Consider the following 23,086-nt stretch of genomic DNA (forward strand, 5'->3'; position numbering starts at 1 on the left):
ATCTATGCATCTATCTGAAGGGCAGGGGAAGAAAGAATGAAATTGAATATGGGAGAGAGGAAGAAAATGTACACTCAGACAAGCTTGACAAGAAATGTATCTCTGAAGAAAGACCTGGAATGATCACCCTGAGTTAAGACTTGTGGCCCACCCAATTCTCCCTCTTTTTAAAGGCTGATCATGTTTTACAAATCATGGTGGGATGGGCCATGGGCTGATGTTTATCAAGCACATTTTAGATGCTGTAGCCTTTAAGACCCTGAGCTGCTTTATGTGTATTCTGCTCTTTAATCCTCTCAATAGACCCCAATGAGCCAGAGTCCCCTCTGTTTTTCTAGATGAGAAATGAAGCTATTTACAAATTCACCTAGAGTATGAGCAGAGGAGTGAAGATTTCAGACCATACAATTTTACTTTAATTTACTTAGCATACATGAGCAGTATCTCACCAGCAATTTAAACAATTAAAATAGGAAAAAAATGCATGCTTACATTCTCTTGGGAAATATGTTCTGATAAAACAAATGTTTCGATGGGAAACAATGTCAGAGCTATTGAGATATACCCATATTGTAGTTCTTTTAAAACAGGAAGAAACAAAGGAATGTACACAGCGAAAGACTACAAGTCCTCCTCCAGGGTCCGAGGCCTCATGTTTGGTGCACAGATTAGTCTATTAGCTATAGGGTAGTAGTGCAGATAGGTTGTTCATTTTTCTTAGACAAGATGGCATCTCCGCTTTATCAGTATTTTTTCATTTCACTCCCTTCACTTTCTTCAACATCTTTGTTGCCTAAAACAGTTCTAGGTAAACCAAAAATGGAAAGCCACATGGCCAATTACAAAACAAACATTTGTTCTTCACCCGTGTCTGGAAGAGCTGTAAGCTTTGCCAGAAACTATTTCCCACAAATTCCTTACAGGAATTGAGGGTCTCTCATTCCCCAGATACATCCTCTCCTACACCTGGCCTAGCAAAGAGGGGAAACTGTGTGTGTTTCTAGAGAGCTTTATGTAGCAGTGTCTTCCCAGATGGAAACATTCCATCCTGCAGGGAAGCTCCTTCAAATAAAAGGTAAACAACCCCAAATAGGCTCAGAAAGTCCCTAAAACTGAACAGATTCACTAGGCTCCTCCCTCCCAATAACAAATAATAGAACAGGCTACAAAGATGATGGAGGGTAGACCAGCTGTCTGGAAGAGGCAGAAACCAGCTGAGCTGTCTGGGAGCCACTGAGATCAACTGGGGCACTCTCCCACTTGCTGAGCTGTCTGTAGGTTATGCAGTAGACACCACGTTCCCAACTTTTGTGAGCTGTCACCCATGCTGGAGTACATTTTGGTGATGCAGTTGTCTTTGAGTACTTTCTGTTCCTATAAGGAACCTCAAGAAAACACATTGGTTCACCAAGTTGGTGGGCTCTGCGGTGAGTAGGCACATGTGTTGCATCTCCCCAGAAAAAAGTCTTGTCACACAACAAAGAGCTGTATAGTGTGACTGGAGAATAAGCAAGCGGCTAGACTGCACAGGCTTACAGACTGGTTCCATGTAATCAGAAAGCCTCCAGCTCTGCAGATCCTGAGCCTTCCAATGTGAACCATCTGAATGGAAGGGCATCCTAAGTGAGCAATACACACAGGACTGCAGTCTGTGAAATAGGGAGGAAAGAAAGGAGTAATGGAGGGGATACAAAATAGCTCAGTAACTATTTATATTGATTACATCTGAAATTATATTTTGGATATTGAGTAAGTAAAACAGTAATAGAATTAATAATTGGAGGCAACTGATTGCTTTTTAATTGGAAGTGGTAGAATAAATTATGATTACGTATGTGCTCCTCATATCATAAAAGTGTTGAAAAGCACTTTTATGGCCACATTTAACATCTTAGAATTCACTCTATGAACAAAGCATGGGACTAGAAGCTTTTAAATGGAGGTCAGACATCATCAGAATTTGACTTTGAAGTCATCACTTTCTACGCACAGAATGGCTGGAAGCAAGCAATGGTTCTGGGTGAAGAGAAGCAAGGACTCTAGAGGGCTCTACAAGCATCCCAGGGAAAGAAGACAGTGGTTAGAACATATATTTTTACCATTCACAGCAGCAGAGTTGGGGAAAGTGAGTAGATACAAAACATACTTAGCAGTGACCTTCCTTACACATGGCAATTGATTGGAAGGGTGTGTATCAGGGCTGTCCCCCAGGGCTCCACTATGTGCAGAGTGGATGGGCCATTCAGCATTAGATTGCTAATATTTATGGCTTATCAAGTATCCTGAGGTTGCAGCAGCCAGCATGCATGAAGTTCTCCTTCAAGAGGCGTGCATCATAGATGCCCTGGGGATGGTGGAATTAGAGCACACTGCTCCAAAGTGCTTTCTTTCTGAAGAGCTCAGAACAACTACCTACAGATTTTGCTAAGCCAAGAAACACTTTGGAATGCTGCCGGAAATGATGATGGTAATTGATGTTAAGTCCAGGAAAGAGGCTGAAAGTGCAGCAAATGGGACCCACTGGGCTGCAAGGGGTGGGGTCTTCGCTATTGGTCCCCCCTTTCTTAGTTTCCTTCCTAGGAAATTTTAGCACAGTGGTGCAGGTGAACAAATTTCACAATCATACCCAGGCTTCAAGGTCAGCTCAGCTCAATGGCCACTGACTAATATTAGCAGACACCTAAGCCCCTGAACTGGAAAAATACTGCCTTTCCTGTAAGAATTGAGTGAAACAGCACAGGCAAAGAACCACTGGACTCCCTAATTTGTTCAGAACGTTCCAGAAACTCAACGGTTTCCCTCTTCTCCAGCCAATATGGAGTCTCCAGAGAGGGCACTGGGTGTAAATGAAACTAGTTCTCAGGTCTCAGGTGAAGAAAGCACAGGAAATCTTATGAAGAAAAGCGGGGCAGACATTTCAGTGTTAACTGTACAGAGAACCGAACACCAGCCCGCGGCTGCCGTGACATCAGAGGCCTGCTCCTTCCAGGGCAAGCATTATCATGAATAATTAAAGCCAAGCTCTGCTTATCAAAATAAATGAACAAAGGAGTCTCAGACAGAGCAGTCCCTGCCCCCACCTTTTAAAGGCTGCTTCAGGAGACCATTTTCCCAGCTCCGGCTCCTCCTCCCAGTCTGAGCATCTTCAGAGCCCTCCTTGTCAATTTGGATAAATTAGCAACCTTCCCCTCCATATGGAGTTTCAGCTATAAATCACAAATATGACTGTAAAATTATATAGCATGGGCCCAGTATAATAATAAACACGTTTATATTTTATAACTGCTGTTTTCTACACATCCAGGCTTCCTGGGCCCCAGTGGTTCCCAAGTACTCCCCATTGGCCCCCATATACAGCAGCCTCTCTTCATGGACAGTGCCCTCCCCTTGTCACACACAAGCTATCTGCCAAATGCCAGCCAGATTGTCTTTGTGACATGGCATCAGGCAGGGAGCTCCATGGGTCCCCAGCCCTCTCTGTAGCAGTACTCACACAAGAATTATCAGGTGACTTTTCAAACCATGTCAAGATGGGCCCTTGACCCACAGACCTCAAAATTTCAGTGGTTTGAGTGTAAATCACATCTGAAAGGACTCGTGTTTGGACAATGTGGTTGTGTATACAAAGATTTAATGCCTCAATAGAGCAATAGCTTTTCAGTTAATTCTAAGTATTGCTTTATTCGCCTCACAAGAGATCAAAAAAGTTTAACAGTGAGCCTGCAGTAATTGATCTAATAAGCTTTGTGCCCATGGCCCTTCTAGATCTCACAATGGCAGTCTCGGGGTCTGTGCAGGGCTTTCCTTGGCTGAAAAGGATTCTTTCCAGTCCTTGGCTTTGATCATTAAACATTCTGGTTTGGGTAGAAGGAGGGACACCAAGGAAAACCACAGAAAAACCTGTGGCAGCAGGGCTGGAAAGGAGGGCATGCGGGTGGGTGAGACAGTCCTCTAAATGCTTAACAGCACATGGCAAACAAGCTAAAATCTATTCTCAAATGGAGATGGGGGGAGGGCAAGCCAATTACGACTTCTTCAGCTTATTTCCTCATCAGGTAGGATGAAATGAAAGGGAGAAATAGATTTGGAAACACAATGATTCATGAAAATAGAGGACCACACAAAGAAAAATCCACAGGCAAATAGTGCTCAGAAGAGTGAGCCCTGAGGGGTAATGTGTGCTATTATTCCCTTTGCCTTCTAGGAATTTGTCTGCTGGTGTTAGTTTCTTTGTTTCCTTCAGATATCTAGAAGACAATGTCAGTGCCCATCATTTTGTGGTTCCTGTACATCTTTTAGACAGGATGGTAAAGAACAGCCCATTCTTCACTGGGTGCTTTCTCTGAATACACAGGAAGAGATCACAGCACACACCAGCCCAAGTTAGTGCTTTTGCTCATTAGTGAACACATAGTTCCTCTATTTCCCATGGCTTCCTCTTCTGACGACATTTAGCTTGTCCACAATGATCTTCAGAAAGCTGGGGGTGGAGAGGGACCAAACAGAATTTTTCCTAATTTCCTATTTTTCATACAAAAATAAAAGCACAGAAACCATACTTTCACACACAGCTAGTAAGAACCTCCGAAAAAAGTAAAATCAGAATGAAAAATTTACAGGAGATCCATTCATACACAGCATCTCCAGCACCTTCATCTGCTTCCCAGCCTTATAACCAAAGATGGTGGCTGTGAGGGGCCAGGGGGAGTTTTCTGATTATACGTCCCGCCACCAGTTCTCTGCTATCAAATACCATTTCAAGAATCCACAACTTACATTTGTTTGCATCTTTCAAACTGGCTTGCAATTGGGAATACCTAAGACTGGGCCTCCCTAATGAAACCCATGAATAGAATATGTAAGACATTGCATTTTCTCAGCTGTTCTGAATTTGTCATCCCTTTCGACAAGATGACACTTCCTATGGTCGCTGGCTTGTGTGTGAGTGAGGCAGAACAGAAACTGGTCGGTCATTTACTTTCTCTAACACAACCAAATGCACTCAGCCTGGGTGCTGTCAGCATTCCCGCAAAGAAACAACAGGCCTCGAAGGGGAACTAGTATGACAAGCTCTGGGACAGTCGCAGGTGATCACATTTAGCGATTTTCTGTTGTTCATTTCATCTGTAAAATGGGTATGAGAATAAGTTATTCATAGGCAGGTAAGATTTAAATGAGAGAATACACTAGAGAGAGAGAAAGAAAGAGGAAGAAAGAGAGAGCTTTGCAAATTACAAAGATTGATGTTAGCGACATTATAGCTTCCATGAGTAATAAAACAATGTAGAAACAGCCAAGCCATTCTCAGACTTGGCACCAAACTGCCTTCTCACCCTCATAGCCAGCCCAAGTCACGATGTCTCAGCTTCTCCTTTCTTTGGCACATCTGCTCTGGGGAACTGGTTAAATAACCATTGCATCTATAGGTCATCAAGATAAATATTACTGATTCCCTACAGGGTCTAAAACTAAGGTCCAATAACAACTGTGATCCAAAACATGACACTTACTATGACCCCACGAGGCCAGCACACTAATGGCAATCTCTCCAAGTGGCAGTGGATAAGCTAATCCGTGTGAAAGCCACAGATGTCACGTACTCAGCCACATTCACATGTATCAGAGCAATACTGTCAGCAGTATTATGTCCAAACAGCAAGAACAGTGCTACACAATTACAATAGCATATTGTCCATTGTATCTGGGGATAGCATGACTGACAATCTTATTTTCTATGCATGTGAATACAGCTAAGAGGGCCAATGCATAATTCACATCTCCTCACAAAATGCACATATAAAGTACATGTGCATTAGACTGCACCACTTAAGTCTTTATCTGAAATAGCACTGTTCCCTCTACAAATTCCAAATGCGTCTAGGATATTCCTTATGGCGCTGTTGCAGATCTCCACAGTGAGTGACAGAAAATGTACTGAAGCGGCAAATCAAATACAATGCAAAGTTTCTCAATAAAAGAAACATTTTGGGGCTGGAAGTACATCTCTCTTATGTCTGCATTGTAAGAGTTCACCTTTTTGATAACAGGGAAGTAGGTATCATAAATCCCCGTGGGCATGCACATGAGCAGACAGGTATAGAAAGACAATACCACATGGCAGTGCTGAGCCTGGTCAGCGAGGCCCACTTCCAGCAAGCTGGAAGCTTGTGTAATTCAAATCTTTGCCTCAGCAAAATCTCAAATTATTACAGGTCAGGAGCCTTCAGCAAAAGCTGTAAGGATGGTGTTTATGAGTGTTAATCTGGACAGGTAAGCATCTAGCAGGTAGGGTGATTTCCTTTACCTCCTGAGGGGGGAAACAGCATATGTTCTAAGTCTCAACAGAAATAATTGGGTATGTAATGCCTCTATTTGGTCCATATTGTCAAAGACCATTAAACAGAAGGGAAGGTCTAGATGATGGTCTTAAGTGGGTAGAAAATATTTTTCAAGTTGTCTATAGCAACTCAGGGAGCAGATGATGAGGCTGTAACAGGCAACCATCTCTCCACCTCAGCTGTGAGGCTGCTCGGTGCACCATGGGATATTTAGCAGACTCTTAGTCTCCATTCGCCAGATGCTAGTATTACCAGTCTCCACCCCCACCAAGATGGGAGATGAAAAGCATCCTCAGACTTTGCCAGATGTCCCCCAAGGGCAAACTCTCCCCCACCCTCAGCTGGGAACCACTGTATTTAGCAACTGATGATCTCACATTTATGGAAAACAGCTGGAATCAGAGGTTTGTTTTCACATGTAGTGGGCTGTTCAGCCATGAAGAGGAGGCCTCAGTTTCCCCTCAAACTGCTGACTTTCCTATTCCTGCCAAATTGTCCTTAGTCTCAGTGCTTAAAAGTGAGGAAAGGTGTCTGAGTAGGTCACTACCCAAGTGAGAAGGTGGCCATGGAAGACAGTAAACGCTTGGTGTCCAGCTGAAAGGCTGAAGGGAGAAGAAGAGTTGAGCTCTACTCCCAAGGACAGGGCTGCACCTGCCCCATGCTGGGGGCTCCCTGGTTCAGATCCCCACAAAGGCACACTATAAGCTAGCATTGATCCTTGCTGGGGAAGTAGTGATTAGATTCTTCTCTCCAGATGTCCCAACTGCCTTACCTGATATAACAGGCATTAGCGTTTTGAAGCATGAGAATTAGAAAGCCAGTTCTAAGACTGGGGAGAATAGAAAAGCTGAAGCAGCTATGTGGTATTCCTCCTTTCTCTAAACCGCAAAGGGTACTTGACTGGGTACCTGCATTTTTAGAAATGGAAATGCCCAAGACAACAAATCTGTTCTCTCATAGGGAACTCAGAAGTTTGTACTGACGTCCACCTGTCACTTTGACTAACCACAATCACCCAAGACTTCCAAGACACCCCACCCCACCACTGCCTTTGAGCTTCCCTGGTCAGAAATACAGTGAGGCCATATTATCATATCTAAGTAATGGACAAAGACAACTAGGGCCCGGCATGACAAATGCTCAGGACTCCTTGGGACTTTTTAATTCACATACTGCTTGAGTCAACTAAGGACACTCAACACACACTTAAAAAATGTTATTCTGGCAATGTGCTACCAACAATGACTAAACCTTCCAATGAGCAACGTTCTCCCCATTGGAATATAAAACCTGTCAAATGATAAAGGAACGTTCTGACTTCTCATAGTGCCACACGAGCAAACAGCTGCATCTTTTCAATGTACAATACTTAGGAGTGATTAAGAACTCAGTGGAAATATCACAGTACCTGCTTTGTGGCATCCTCTATAGGTGAGATTGACTCTTGCTCACTGAATGCAACTAATGACCAACTGGTTTGCTACTTACTGACCTATGGGATATGGCATAGCCTCTCCATCCACCTAGCACAAGGTGGGTCCATCCACTGATTGTAAAGATCTGTTAAACAGAAATGATTTCACAGAGCCTGATCTTGCTTACAATGGAAGGGTCTGCATATGCATCAGGCTTTTCCTGATGCACTTCCAGAAGGGCATGGTGATCTCATTAGGATAGCAAACCAGCAGCAGCCATTAGGGTCAAGCAAGAGTCCCCTTTGCTCACTCTTTCTGTATACAGTCGCACAACATGCTCCAAGTTTTCTCAATAAAACAGCTCCTTCCCAAGGGAGAGAGTACTCTCTTCCAGGGGCCCCAATTTACATAGACTTTCTCAACCGTTTAAAGTGAAATATCCTTGGACCATGACTTCACATCTAAAGACTCCTCCTGGCACTTCCAGTGAGAATTTCAGTAATGATGAAATGGACACTTCTACTTGAACAGGTGATGACAACTATAAAGAACTGTAATTATACTTTTTTACTTTTTTAAAACCTCTTTTAAGAATCCCAGAATTGGCCTCACATTTATTTTGCTTTGTATTTGGCCATTTGCCGTAAGTGATCAAGTTGTGCGGCTGCAACAACATACTGTCCTTAAGCGCAGGATATATGCTGTGCACATCAGAGGAATAAAACCCACAATGCCAAGTCAGCGGGGTCCAGAAGTCTTCCTCTACTACTTTGTAGGAGACAAAACCACCGGGAGAAATCCTATTATGTTTTGGTTCACTTTGTTTTGTACTTTGTGCACTGTGTATCAAGAAGAAGGCTTACAAAAGAATTCTGTCTGTTTAAGAGACAAAGTGGTACTACCCTGGAGATGCTCAAGCTGCTGCTTTGTTAGTGACAGTAATTTTAATGTTTGTGCAGATTCTGCTGGTGCCTCTATCAGATGCCAGTGTATAATGTTCTGCCAGTTTTTTTTTCTCATAAGAAGACCCAATCTATCATTTATGTGATTGGTCTTTAAATGCCTTATTTCTTTTAAACTATACTCATAAGGCATGCAGAGAAAGGAAAGACTTCAAGAGCCTAATGTGTTTTTCAGAGCTAAAGGGTTTAGTGGAGAAAGCAGGACGAGGGGACGCAGGTGCTAGACATTGTGTAGAATTTGCACTTATGCTCCATTAATTGCCAGCATATCTTCCTCTCTCCTTCCCTCCCCTCCCCCATTAAATCCCTCTGGAAAACAGCAGAGCAGCAGGCCCAGACTGGTACCCAGCAGCAACACCAGGAGCAGAAGTAGCCAATTACCCTCCAGAATACAAAGGGGGAGGGGAGGAAATGATGCAGTTACCTAGCAACCAGAAGGAGCAGAAACAGCTGTGTAGCAGGCCCAGGCTGGTACCCAGGCAGAAACAGGATAGCCAATTAGCACACTGTATTTAATGCTGATGTGGTTTCCTAGTAACAAGCTGTACAAGTCTGTCTGTAGAATTCTCTCCCCCACCCCACATTTTCCTCAATCATGCACAGTATTACTATTTGCCCTAATTACTGTTTCTCCTCTGCTTCAAGCAACCATTATTTTGTCCCCAGAGAAATTGGAAGAACTCAGGAAAAAAATCTTCTGTAATGACAGTATTTAGTTTCAAATTCAGTTTAGCTGTAAGCCTTGAAACACTAAACAACAACAACAAAGAATGAAGAAAAAGAAAAGCCAGCAATACTCTCTCTGCCTAAACGTCTAAGGAACCTTTGAAACCTTTTCTACATGCAAGCGTTTGCTTTTGAGTGAAACAAAAGTATTTCTAATACCTCCTATTATTTGCTATGCTCTGCATCTTCGAAGAGGTTGGATCCTCTGTGTACTTGAATTTATTCATATTGATTTTTTGATGCTCTCCTGAACACTAGGAACATAAAATGTCTTATTACCTGTATCAGAGAAGGGAGATGTATCTTTTGTTGCTCTTTCTAAAATACCAATACTGGTTTCAACAGGCTCATGAGCAATTGAGAATTCAATATCAGCAATCATCATTTCCATCATACAAGTTGAGTACAAGTGAAGGACGCTGTATATCCCATTGTAAGGAAGCTACCATCTCCATGTTATCAGTTCATAGACAAGCAATGAATCCCACTAAGGTGACATCAAACTCCATGAACACACAAAATGGAGACAGAAAACTTTTAAATATGACTTTCCTATAGTTATTCTAAAATATGTTTCCTGTTATACTCGATGTTGATATCCAGTGACATATATACCAGAGCAAACCTTTTCCTTGTATTCTATTCATTAGCAAACATTGGCTAGTCCTACTTTGACAATGGCTTAGATACAAGAACAGCACATAGTATCTTTCAGACTTCCCTAATAGGGAAACAAGGAATCCAGAGGAAGATGTCAGAATGCATAACACACCTAACTAGGAAAGAGTTGGAAGAGAGCATCCACTTTCTTGGATGTGACAAAAAGACCGACAGCTTTTATTATCTTTAGCTAATCTGGTGAAACACGTGAAACTTTTGTCCCAATACACTTGGGAATATTTGAAACGTAAGTTCCTGAAAACAGCATGTGCCATCTTCCTGATTTCCATATATTTAGTGTTCATCATGGTGATAAAATGAGGCTCTATTTTGAAGGCAAAAACAACAAAAGAAACCTGAGTATATGTTATAATGGTTTATAACATAAAAGGGGTCCAAATTATAAATCCATTTTATTTTGAAAACACAAACAAAAGAGATCTTACTCAAGATACACTGTGGAGGACAAAGAGGAGAAGCCAGAAGGGCAAAAGAGAAGAGGGCCTACCAAAGAGGCTTGGCTTAGACAGAGCCAGATCTAAGCTTGCGAAGAAATGAACAAGGGGACAGTCCTTGATCTTTCTTTCCTTGAAGGCTTATGGGCTCCAGTTCAGGGTCAATCCCTAGCCACTTATCCCCCAAAGCTTTAACTGTGCTGGAAGAGGAAAGGCAACAGAAATACAGAACAAACCATAGTAAAGTTTTTGTCACTGTATGCATTCCTAAGTAATTCAGGGGGCTTGAGCCCCATTATAAGCCCTGAAGGTCACAGCATTCAGAGCAGTGTTGGAGAACGGGAGCATTTTAAGAAGGGGGAATAACTCCCTACAAGCATGTTAAAAAGTTGCTACTTTTTGACTAATGGTCATGTCTCCACTGCCATTTAGCATGACGATTGTCATGTCCATATACTATTTGTGCATCAGGCTGGCGAGAAGCTCATCTTAGGAAAAGACACAGAGCCCCGAGAGGATGCAGGGATGGAATCATTTCTAATACTTCCACCATGTCTCCCGACATGCTTAAAGGCTTTGAGAATTCTGTAATATCCCACAATTGAGAATTGTTTAAATTAAAAGAAGAAATCATCCTCTTACACTCGGCTACATGTAAGCCACCAATCAATCTTATACACTGCTACAGAAGGGATCCCAATTTAAGGAGGGCTACAGAAGCAACTGGAAAGGGGGACGAGTTCTTCGCCTCAGGTGTCTGGATAAGGAATGAAGAAGAAAGGAACTGGGGTTTGAGGAAACCAGATTGCCCAGGGCCCTCAGTATGCCCTCATTAGGGTAGGGACAGGAACTGCCTGGTTGCGAAGGGTAGGACTTTCTCCCTCTGGAGCACAGATTCCCAAGCAATTCCATTAGCTCCTCAGAACTACTGTGTATGAAAAGCTGGTTTCCCAATGACGCATTGTCCAGGTTTTACCTATAACTTCCACTAGATTCAAATTTAATAAATAGAATGAAACTAACTGACTCAGACAGATGCCCAGGATTTCCCTCAGACATGGAACCTAGACATAAGTATAAACACATATGTGATATGAAGGCAGAGAAAGACAGGGCAGTGGGGAAGGGGTCTAGCAAAAGCATTATTGAACCAACTAGGCTGATCAGGAGAAATATGTCACTCACGCAGAATCTAGACACACACACACACACACACACACACTGATATAGAAGCAGAAGGGAATATATGGTTACATATTGGACCAGTGAGGGGATAGGAAGGGATGAGGAAAGGAAAGGGAACAAGTACTATGAGAATAATATATATATATATACATATATATTATTATATATATTATGATTATACATATATTTCCTCCCTCTAAATAGAAACAGTAACTTAAAAAAAACACAAGAGCTGGGGGTACAGCTCCATCAGCTAAGTGCTTGTTATGCAAACTTACGCCCTGAGTTCCTTCCATCCCAGTACCCATAGAAAAAGCTGTGGTGGAGTGCACGTGAAATCCCAGCCTTGGGGAAGAAGACACAGCAAGATGGGGCCTGCTGACTAGCCAAACTGGTCCAATCAGCCTGCCTCAGGTCACAGGGAGAGATCCTGTCTCAAATCCAAGCCAGGCAGTCCTGAGGTTGTCCTTTGGCGTCTACACACACGTGTACGTGCACCTGTGCACACACATCCCCCAAAGACATGTTTTACAAGAATTTTTTTCATCTGTGATCTTTTCACTTTTTAGAAAGGACTACGTCTAAGTTATCTGTTGTTGTCCTTTGATTGTTTGTAAGGATTCATCTCTTTTTTTTTTTTCCCACTTCCAACATAACCAACGCCATTACTGCTCAACTGCAGGAGGCATAAAATCTACTGCCCACTTCCAGCGAGTTCTCCTGAGAGAATCTTTCCTTCAGCCTCTAATCTAACAATGCTCCACTACGCTTCTCTCAAACCTGCTGCCATCTACACAGGATGGCTGTGATCGCTATGGTTATTAATATGCTTCCCATAACAGAAGATGCCCTACCACCATCCAGGCTGTACTCTCTCATGAGAAAAGGTTCCCAATGGAACATTGTTATGACATTGCATTTTAGGCTTTTGTTCCAGAAGAAACATGTTCTCAGAGATAGGGCGAGGAAGAGCTTCTAGTAGAGTAATAAAATACTGATTAATTTCATGTTTCTTTCTTCTTAGTTCTTTTATTTTAACATACTTATTTACTGTGTGAACACCAATTATCCATTAAAAGGACATCTGGAATAGGCGTCCCACAAAGCCTATATTTATTACTATACTATAATGATAAAATTAATGTGCTTATTGTGTATATGCTGAGTTTAAACCATTCTACCCAACATGTGTTTAGATAAATTTATCTTCATAAATGTTTGGAGCTTTCATATTACTAGATTATCATGTGGCGAAGTCTAGATTTCTCTGAATCATAAAATTCTCCCATCAATTGTCTCCTACCACCTCATTTCACGAATCTTGTTTTCCAACTCCTGAGCATGCTAAATCCAGACTATTAAACGCCCCCCACCTTGTGAACTGAGTGAGCAGTTAACTCTTATTCTACTTTCCATCCCATAATCGAGACCTAATGGGTTTCTCCCTCAACACATGGATAAACGTTATTAGTGGCCATGTGTCTTAGCATCTTAAAGGCCCCTTTAATGTCTTTAAATTGTCCCCATTTCAGTTGCTATTGTGTAAATTCAAAGGAGTCCTATCCAAGGCACTGAGGAAGTTGAAAGTGGGCCAATAGGCCCCCTGCCGTTTGATGCTGAGGTATTTAATTTTATCCTGCTGACACGCCTGACCTTGAATTAGGTCTTCTATTTATATAAATTAGTGTATTATCACATTCCTGTCATTTAAAAACATGAACGGCATTCCCAGAAAGGGAAACGTGACTTCTTAGTCGGGAAATCTTCCATCCCATAGATAAAAGCCCTTTTTTTTCATTCAATGCTCATTCTCCCTTAAAATTCCTCAGAATGGCCTTCCCTCCTCTCTGGTGGTCATTCAGTGGCGCAGCACCTCTCACCTGGGGGCAATATGGCAGTTAATACTGTCAACTTCACAGGATTTAGAGTTGTCGTAGGGTAAAAACCCTCCAGTGTGTCTGTGAGGGCATTTTCTAATGTTCATCGGGTAGAAGACCCACTCTGAATGTGGGCAGCACCACTCCATGATGTGGAGTGCCAGACTGAATAAGAAGGAGATAGTACAAAAATTCAAATTCATTTCTCTCTACTTCTTAACCGCAGTCACAATCGGATCAGCCATCTGACCTGTGTGCCGCCATCTTCCAGCCACGATGGACTGTACCCAGAAACTATGAGCCAAAATATTCTTTTCCCTCCTTAAATAGCTAGGTGTTTTGTCACAGCAACGATAACTTTAAGTAATGTCAGCAATTAATGCTCATTTGAGGAACAAATAAAGGAAGCAAGGCAACGTATTACAAAGGATGAAACCCCACGAGATAGGAAGGAGGTCTAGGTCAAACTGTAATTCTGCCAGTAGGAGGACTAAACAGCCTAGGCTAAGTCATTTTTACCTCTTTGAATCTCAGTTTCCCTATGTGTACTATTTCTTGCTCTTTTTATTCAGCCTGGGGAGTGATTAATATTTGCCATTTTAACACAAACCAGAATATCTGCAAGCAAGTCTCTCCTCAATCTTAAAGTTGAAGATGGTAATGACCATGATAATAGTAGCTAGCTTTGCTGTTTGCTTGTTCTGAGTCCCAGGTAATTAAAGAGAAGTGTACTTAAGGTGCTCCTAACTTGTAACTATTTAAAGACATTTTCATTGTCCATCCATATTTAAATTGTGTTTTCCATTTCCTCTTAAGAACAGATTATAACCAGGGTGGTGGTGGCACACACCTTTAATTCCAGCACCTGGGAGGCAAAGACAAGTAGATATTTGTGAATTTAAGGCCAGCCTGATCTACAAAGAGAGTTCCAGGATAGCCAGAATATTACACAGAGAAACCCTGTCTTGAAAAACAAAACAAAAAATTAAAAAAAATAGATTATGAAAAAAAAATCCTATTTCCCTCTGTCATTAGTTTGAGCATGGAGGTTAAAGCCTCAGATCTGAGCACTGCTTGATTCAAATCCTTCTGGAAGCTGTGTGATGCTGAGAGCCATTTCATTTCCTCATATGTAACACAAGACATGGTCCATGCCATTTAACATGAGAACTGAAGGGATCCATTTGTAAAGGATATAAACAATGCCTGGCACACAGGGGAACTTTAAAGTGTCTGTTGAACAAGTTAAATAAACAAATTACATTCAAATTTTCAAGAACTTTCACTATGTATACTTTATAATCCCTTCTGTTTACCTCCCTGAACACCCACACTTGTCCCTTTGTTTGAGATATTTTTATTCATCTTTTCATTGAAAATAAACTATATCACCTCTTGATGTCAGCTAAAACTGCCCCAACGCAGACTGAAATGCTACAGCAAACTTCACACTTGTGTTCCATCAGCTGCAAAGTGTCCTGTTATATTCACTCCTCAATAGAAAACCTATGCCCTCCTGAGCGCTACCTTCCTGCACCCACCCCACAGAAAGAATTCTCTAAGCAGCACCCAAGAGAGCAGGCTCCTGCCTATCTCCCTCTGGGGTGACCCAGAACCCACCATTTAATCGCTGACCTGTGTCCTTACTTTGTCCACTATTATGAATGTGGACATGCTTTTCTATGAATCGCTAAACAAGAAAGGCCTTCTGGTGTACACAGCACCATTTGCACCTGAATCATCTTTCTTCTGAGAAGACATCAAGAGGAAATGGGGAAAACAGCTTTGTCTCTATGCAGAAGGTGCTGACAGCTTAAGAAAGTGTGTGTGCTTCTGAAAGTGAGAGAGTTCCTTAAACACTGGAAGTGAAGGGTATCAAAATGGAAGGGTATTTCCCTAGTTGTAGGCAGAGGGATGAAGAAGCTATGATCATAGCAAGCCAATGATTGAGAAAGACTATTGCACAGATTGGGGGAGGGGGGCAAAGGTAGGACTTCTGAAACATGGATAAAGCATACGTCAACTTGTACACACATCCCCCCTTCACTCAGACCCTCTCCTCGATGATCTCGTCATCCAGCTCCTGTCTCACCTCGCCTCTCCAGCCTGGATCCTCCTTCCCTAACTTCTCCTTTAATAACCACTGTTTGTACCCAAGTTACCAACTTGAACATCTGTTCCAAAAAAAAAAAAAAAAAAAAAAAGACAGAAAGGAAAAACAAAGCCAACCAACCAACCAAGCAAACAAAACACCCATTGCTTGATATCCTATGGACCTAAAAGTTTGCAGGATTCAGCATCTTCAAAAACAGTCACAGAAGAAAAAAAAAATGCTATCTTTTCCAGCCCAGTAAATCCCATCTATATAAAGACTACATGAATAACATTTTAAAAATTCCTCAATGAGAGCAAATCCACGTCACCAACAATGTATTGTCTTTATATGGAGGAGACAGAGGCTCACACATTTTATTTCATTTCGTTTTGCAACTGTGTCTCCTTTGCAACATATTACCATATAAAAGAGATATGGAAAATATATATAACTCTAGAGAACAAAATGCCAGTCTCTCTCCTTTCTCTGAAATCCTTTCCTTATGGCCTTTCTTTTTCTATCCCCAAAAGCTAGAAGAATAAGAACAATTTCCGCTGACTTGAAGTGAACCGTATCCTTGAATGGCTGGCCTGGATCCATCCATAGTCCACTTTAAAAAACTTCATCGCATCATTTGGTCAGCACTCTGCCCATTGCACTCCTTTTATCAGTGAATAGACCCTTTCCCACCCCAGTTTTCACTACCGTATACCTTTGCCCTTAAGCTTTCACCAGCCCATTTCCTTAATATGGAGGCACTTAGTCTGATTCTACCCTTTGTGCTTTTTTTCACTATTCTTAGTTCATCCACACCACATAAATTATCGCCTTCATTTTCAGTTCCCCATGTGCCCCATTCACACCAATTCCAAATAAATACTTCTGATTCCCATCCATTTAATCCAAATTAATTCATATTCCCTCTCCCATCCTCCATGCCTCTCCCCACTGCCCTTCCTTTGCATCTATTTCTCTTTCTTACAGAACCTACTCCTCTTCTTCTAGCTAAGCTTGTCTTCCAGGACAGTTTACATGTAGCACACTTCTGAGGATGGATGGTGACTGCTTCTTTCACTATCTGAGGAAAGCCATATTCTACATCCTGCCAATTTCCCTCGGCTAGGGCGTGCAGGGCCAGTTTAACCCTGCACCCTGGTGTCCAACAGCATTATCCCTCCCCACCACAAATCAGTCACTGGAGTCACTTGACTGCATGCTGAATATCCTTCCAAAATGTCTGTGTGCAGAAGTGTCCCAGACTTTGTACTTTCTCATCTTGGAATACATGCACACACATAATGAGAAATCTTGGTTATAAGATTCAAGTTCAAAAACAAATTACTTACATCTCATAGACACCTTATACACATAGCCTGAAGGTAATACGTTACATCATTGTTAGTTTACCTGCATTTTGACCATGGTTTGTGTAAAAAGTCAGGCGTGGAATTGTCTACTTGTGGTGTCAAATAGGGATCTCAAAAAACAAAAATTACAGAGGGTCTGCACAGATGACTCAAGTTGGTCAAATACTTTCCACATAAGCATGAGGATCTGGGTTCAGATTTAAAAAAATCAATGAAATGATTCTTAATGATGTTGTGTTATACTCATACATCAGTGCCTTGTCCAGTCGTCATCAGAGAGCTTCCTCTAGCAACAAATAGGAGAGGATGCAGAAACCCACAGCCAGACATTATATAGAGAGTCTAAATAAAAGATCTCTATAATGCTCCTCCCCTCAGAGCTCAGGGGATCCTGAGGAAGAAGGGGAAGAAAGATTGATGGAGTCAGAGGGGGTAGAGGACACCATGAGAACATAGTCTGAAGAATCAACTAAGCAGGGCTCAGAGGGGTTCTCCGAGACTGAAGCAACAAGCACAGTGCTTGTATGGGTCTGCACCAGGTCCCCTGCATGTTAGCTAGGTGTTCTTGTAGAACTCTTAACAGTAGAGCTGGTATGTATGTCTCTGACTCTTTTGCCTGCTCTTGGGACTCTTTTCCTCCTCTTGTGTTGCCTTGTTAAGCCTCCATGTGAGTGTTTTTGCCTTGTCTTAATTGTATCTTGTTTTGTTGTGTTTGCTTTTTGTCTCCCAGAGGCCTGTTCCTTTGTGAAGGAAAGCAAAGGGGGAATGGATCTGAGGGAGGGGGAGGTATCGGGAGGGTGGAAGGAGTGGAGGGATGGGTAACTTTGACCAGGATATATTGTATGAGAAAAGAACCTATTTTCAATAAATAGATAGATAGATATAGATGATAGATAAACGATAGATAGATAGACAGATAGACAGACATATAGATACCCAGTGTGGTCTGTAATCTCAGAGCTGGAGAAGTGGAGACAGAAGGATCCTGAGTGTTCACTGGCCAGACAGCCTAGCCAATCAGTTGAGCTCCATGTTTTCAGTAAGAGACCCTTTCTCAAAAACTAAGAGGGAGAAGAGACTGAGGGAGGTACTGAGTGCTGACTTCTGGCCTCCACAGGTATGTGTGTGCTCATATCACAACCCCATAAACACATACCAAATAAGAGTTTTGGAGTTTGGAACATTTGGACACTCAACCCATCTAGCTAACCGACTCTTTTCTGGTTTACATAAAGCTGTTTCACTCATTTATCACTAACCAATGTCAAGACCAAGAGTCATAACCCAAAATCACCACAACAATAATAATAACAAAACAACTCCACTACTATTGTTAATGAGCTATGATTGTCTGCCAAGTAGACAGCTCATTCAATCTTGGAAGCTAACTATGATGTGGATGTATTTATCCTACTTTTTAGATGAGGAGATGGTGACTCAGAGAAGACAATGTGTACAGGTCATAAGGCTGGAAGTAATTGAGGCAGAACTCAAACCCCAGTGGACTTGACTATACTGCCCTGCTCAACTGCTAGTCAATACCACCTTTCTCCTACTGCACACTGCTTCAGTAAATTTCCTGTGGTGAGGGATCTTGGCATTTAAGTCCATCACAAAGCAAGTGGTTGCAGGTGCTATGCATAGGAAGTTCCACCTTGGTACTCATTCTGAGTAGCCATTTTCAAAGACCAAATCCCCACACAATGCATCAGTCATCAAAGTTACCCTTCTGACACCTGGGGTAACAGGATAGAAAGAAGAGAATGTTCCAGAATCCCCACCCATCTCTTTTCCTCAGAGCTGCCCAGCTTCTACCCAAGAGGCAGCCTGGTTAGTGTCCAATGTTCAGGAAGGTAGCTATCTAAAAGCATGTATTTCACAACCCTGCATATCTCAACATTCTCGCTTCACTCTGCTTTCTTTGGTTTCCTTGGGGGACAGAAGGAGTTGAGTTTAGCTCTGTAGCCTGGGGTTACTGTAGCATCTTGTCATTACTTTCTTCTCTGACTCAACAAAGGAAGAAATAAAAATTAAAATGATTTCAAATAGTCTCAGGAGAGGGACTGACAACAGAAGGAAGCGTTGACTTTAGAGCTGGAACTGGAGAACCTGAGCTCAGGTTTTGAGAGGCATCTGAAGCTGGACCATGAAAGGATTATGTTAGGGAGACCATTCCACAAAGCTAGCAAGAGCCACATGGTGCTTTCAGCTCAGTCCTACGGGTGTAATCCCAAGTCAGGACACAGGAAGCGATGCTAGTCCTCTTCAGTGCATGAGAGTACCACTGAGGTTCAAACTGGTGGCTTCTCCTCACACAGAATGCATTTTCCTTCAGGAAAACTGTTTATGGTCACACAAACAGTGAAAGCAGAGTGACCTTTGGAGCAATATTGTTGTTGGGTAGCTTGGTTGTGTTGTTAGACAGGGTTCTTACTATATAGCCCTGACTAGGCTGGTAACCACTTATCTAGACCAGACTAGCCTAGAACTCACAGAGCTCCACTTGCCGCTTCCTCCTGAGTCCTGGGATTGAAAGGCCTACATCACCATATCTGGCCCCAAGCATTTCTCTTACCTCACAGGCCACCACCTACTTTACCCTGAGAACATTCTTACTCTCTCTTATACCTTTGGAGATTCTCCTTAAACAGTATACAAGAACTATACAAGTGATGCACAACCCGCTTACAAACCACCAATCCCAGTAAGAAGAGACATCTCCTTAAGCTCCAACCCCGAAACTTAAAAAAAAAAAAAAAAAGACAGTCTTAAGGAAAATGCCAATCACCCTCTTTTCTGTGTGAACCTGTCATTTCCAAATGATCCCACTGCCCCAAAGACCAATATGATTCCTTGGGATCAGCACAGAAACCCTGAGTGAAATATACAGTCCCCTCCCCCAACCACCACCCTTCCCACACACACAGCCATGTAATCACTTTAGCAACTTCTCGGTAACAAGCTCATTAAAAAGCAATTCTGCCATCTCTCCATAAAGCACGCGCCAGAGAACAATGCAAAAGAGGAGATGCCAATTAATTATAGGATGATCACATCTAATGAACTCTGAAACCCTCCTGCTGTTGGTGACTTTGATAAAAAATCAGGGTTGCTGGGAAAAGGGTGACTAGGGACACCCTAGCTACCTTGTGTAACTGTGGATGCTTTCAACTGTACCTCTTCAACTTCTAATGTGGATCAAATCTGCAGAGCCACACTCACAAAACAATGGCAAACAATGGCCAGCGTGGAGGGACTGGGAATGTCACACATGTCTGTGCATCTCACCATCAGAGCCCCCTTCCTTCAGCCTCAGAATTGCCTGGTTTTCTGCAGGGGTTGGCCTTGCCTCTGAAACCAGCCCCCTCAGGCAGGCAGTGGAAAATCCATGTCCTGTTATGGGAGAACCTAAGACCCTAGTGTCAGAAGTGAGTCTTTGACTTCCCTGGCCAGCCCTCCTGCCCCGTGTGCCCTCCTAGTGAGCATGAAGGCGACCTCTTATAAGGGAAGCCATCCCACCACAGGGGGAACGCGCAAAAGAGGAAGAAAGACCTGCGGCCAACTTGTACCACTACCTGTGTGAGTCCTCTGGTGAGCCTTTAAGTGGGAGCTTTTTGTATAAACTTTCCGACACCCGTTAAACTGGCAGCGGTGGACCCTCTTCTTGTTTTCAGGGCATGTGTCAGCCCCTACCCCTCCTTGCTCACTGTCGCTCTGTCCACTCTTAACTGCTCCAGCTGGTGTCACGGCTGCCGCCGCAGCCACCCCTCCCACCTTCACTGAGCTGAGGGAAGCCTTCTTGGCCACCAGTTTCAACGTCACTGTGCCATCCACGGCTGAGAGAGTCTGTGAGGTTTTGACCAGATGGCGGCTGAGCTCAGGGGATGAGGGGGGCGTTAATGAGGTCACTGCGTTGAGCTGGGCCTGGTTGACGGCTGTGTAGCTGTCTAGAGAAGAGCTGGTTGGCTGGAGGCTGAGGCAGGTCTCAGATAGCAACTTGTCCCGAGAGAGCAAAATGTCCACTGCAGAGCTCTTCTCGCAGATGGTGGCTTCCACTGGGAGCAGCAGGGGGTCTAAGCGCCGGAAGCTTTCCTCAATGCACGGGGGAGGAGAGGCGTGGAGGAAACAGTCCAAGTCCTCTCCAAAGGTCTCGGAGATCCGTCGGGGTTCTGTCTGGAGGTAGCGTTCCAACTCAAGGCATGTCTGTGGGGGAAGAAAGAAGAGAAGTAACCATCAGAGGCAAAGGACACCAGGAGGCAAATGGGAATGGATAAAGGCTTTCAAGGCCAATGTCTGAAAACGCTCTTGCCTATCAGTCTGATGCCTAAGTATTTACTCTGAGTACTTCTGAAGAGTTGGGCAGGGCCACATGATGACTTCAGCTACTGTAGCAGACAGAAAACTGGAGCCCCAGAGGACTATCCACACCCGTAAAATCCATAGACTCTCAACACCCAAATCACAGGTTTCCATAAATTCATCATCTAAGATGCTCCAAGCACCCCTAGGATTTGCCAAGGAAGCAAGATCAAAGATTGCTCATGGTACCATTTTAGTGTTCAAGACAGACAGTTTACAAAGCTAAGTCAACTTTCCAAATTGATCTGCGCAGAAAACCATGTGTAATCAGAGGCAACTTCTGGAGCCATCGGCCAGAGGCAGCCCTGACTTGGGCCTGGATTCTGTGACCACAAGGAATGAATATCATTCTACAGAATGCCTATTATAAAATCTTGGAGACGTAAGACAAAACCTCTACTCTCCATAGTACATTATAACAAATGCGATTGCTCTCCACTGTGTGGCAAGAAGAATGGCTCTCATTTGATTGCATGTCATCTCTGACTATCCAGGAAAAATAACTTCCAAGACAGCAATTAAGGTACTAGGTGTGGTGATGCACACTTTTAATTCCAGCACTCAGGGATAGGAGGCAGCCAAACCTGAGTCCCTGGCCAGCCTGGCCTTGGCAGTGAAGGAAAGAGCTATCAAAGAGAGAAGATTATGAAGCATAGTATAAAACTTTCATGTGGTAAATAGGTGCTAACAATTTTAGTTTTAGCAAGTCTTAATCCTAGGTGTTCCTAAGTCCTTGCAAGATGGTAGGAGCACTTTCACAGCAAAAATAAGTTTGTACTCCAAAGTTCTCCTCAACTTTCCTCCTCCAAACTCTTCCATCAAATGACACTCACCTCACTTCCACTCTGCCTCCTAAAGGCTTCAAGAGAGAAATGCTAATGGCAACTCAAAATATGACTCGTTCCAGATTTGCTGCCTCCACAGCGGTTCTATTCAACCAGTGTTCTGGCTGTAGGAACTTACTCTGTTCAGAACATATTCTGATGACAATACCTAGTCATGCTGTGTCTGTCAAGGATTTTACTTTGGTAACATTGAAACCAACTATTGTTTTTAGTCAGACCAGGCAAGTCTTTGTATTTCTGAATAAGAAACAGATTTACAACTAAAAATCAGCTTTAGGTTTCACAGCTGGTGCTTGAGAAGAACTAACAAATAAATGGTTGCCATAGTCATTCAACATTCCCATTATAAGTATTCATACAACTGCCATGCTTGAAGCAAGGCTCAGGGATTTCTATCATACAGGGTGTGGTCGTAAGATTAATGTGATGTAGGTGTGGAGTAAACAGTCATAAGCTAAAAGTGGCACAAATTCACAAAGCAAGGTGATGGCAAGTGTGTTTATAAGGGATTGAGGGGTCAGTGAGGAAGGAACTTTCCATTGTCTGAGGTGGGGTGCTCATCAAGGAAGGCTTACTTGAAAACTGAGTTCTGATGTTTTACTTGCCAGCCAAGTAAGTATCTGGCTCAATTCTTGCAGGTATTTTACATTAGAAACAAGTGACCTGATGCTGCCACCTTCTCGGGTCTAGAATTTGCTTTACCCCCCTGAACCCTTTTCTGAACTCTATGTCTGAACATTTTCCCCCTTTCTTTCTCCACCTAATTGCTGTGGATTGTTACCTTCTTTCTAGTGTTGAAGCC

At 42.8% G+C, this 23,086-nt stretch overlaps 1 protein-coding gene across 5 annotated transcripts in view; it reads right to left on the reverse strand.

Annotated features, from left to right (window-relative positions):
• Positions 1–23,086, reverse strand: part of Klf7 (Kruppel like factor 7) — a 91,132-nt gene that overhangs the window by 27,167 nt on the left and 40,879 nt on the right. For 4 of the 5 annotated variants that reach the window (XM_027397088.2, XM_027397087.2, XM_027397086.2 and 1 more), the window contains exon 3: positions 20,653–21,283. In XM_027397088.2, coding sequence (XP_027252889.1) covers positions 20,653–21,283 — 631 coding nt within the window. The remainder of the gene's footprint in view (positions 1–20,652; positions 21,284–23,086) is intronic. The other variant, XM_027397089.2, reaches the window with a different exon arrangement.

Source organism: Cricetulus griseus, chromosome 2 (assembly GCF_003668045.3).
Source record: "Cricetulus griseus strain 17A/GY chromosome 2, alternate assembly CriGri-PICRH-1.0, whole genome shotgun sequence".
Taxonomy (NCBI): Eukaryota; Metazoa; Chordata; class Mammalia; order Rodentia; family Cricetidae; genus Cricetulus; species Cricetulus griseus.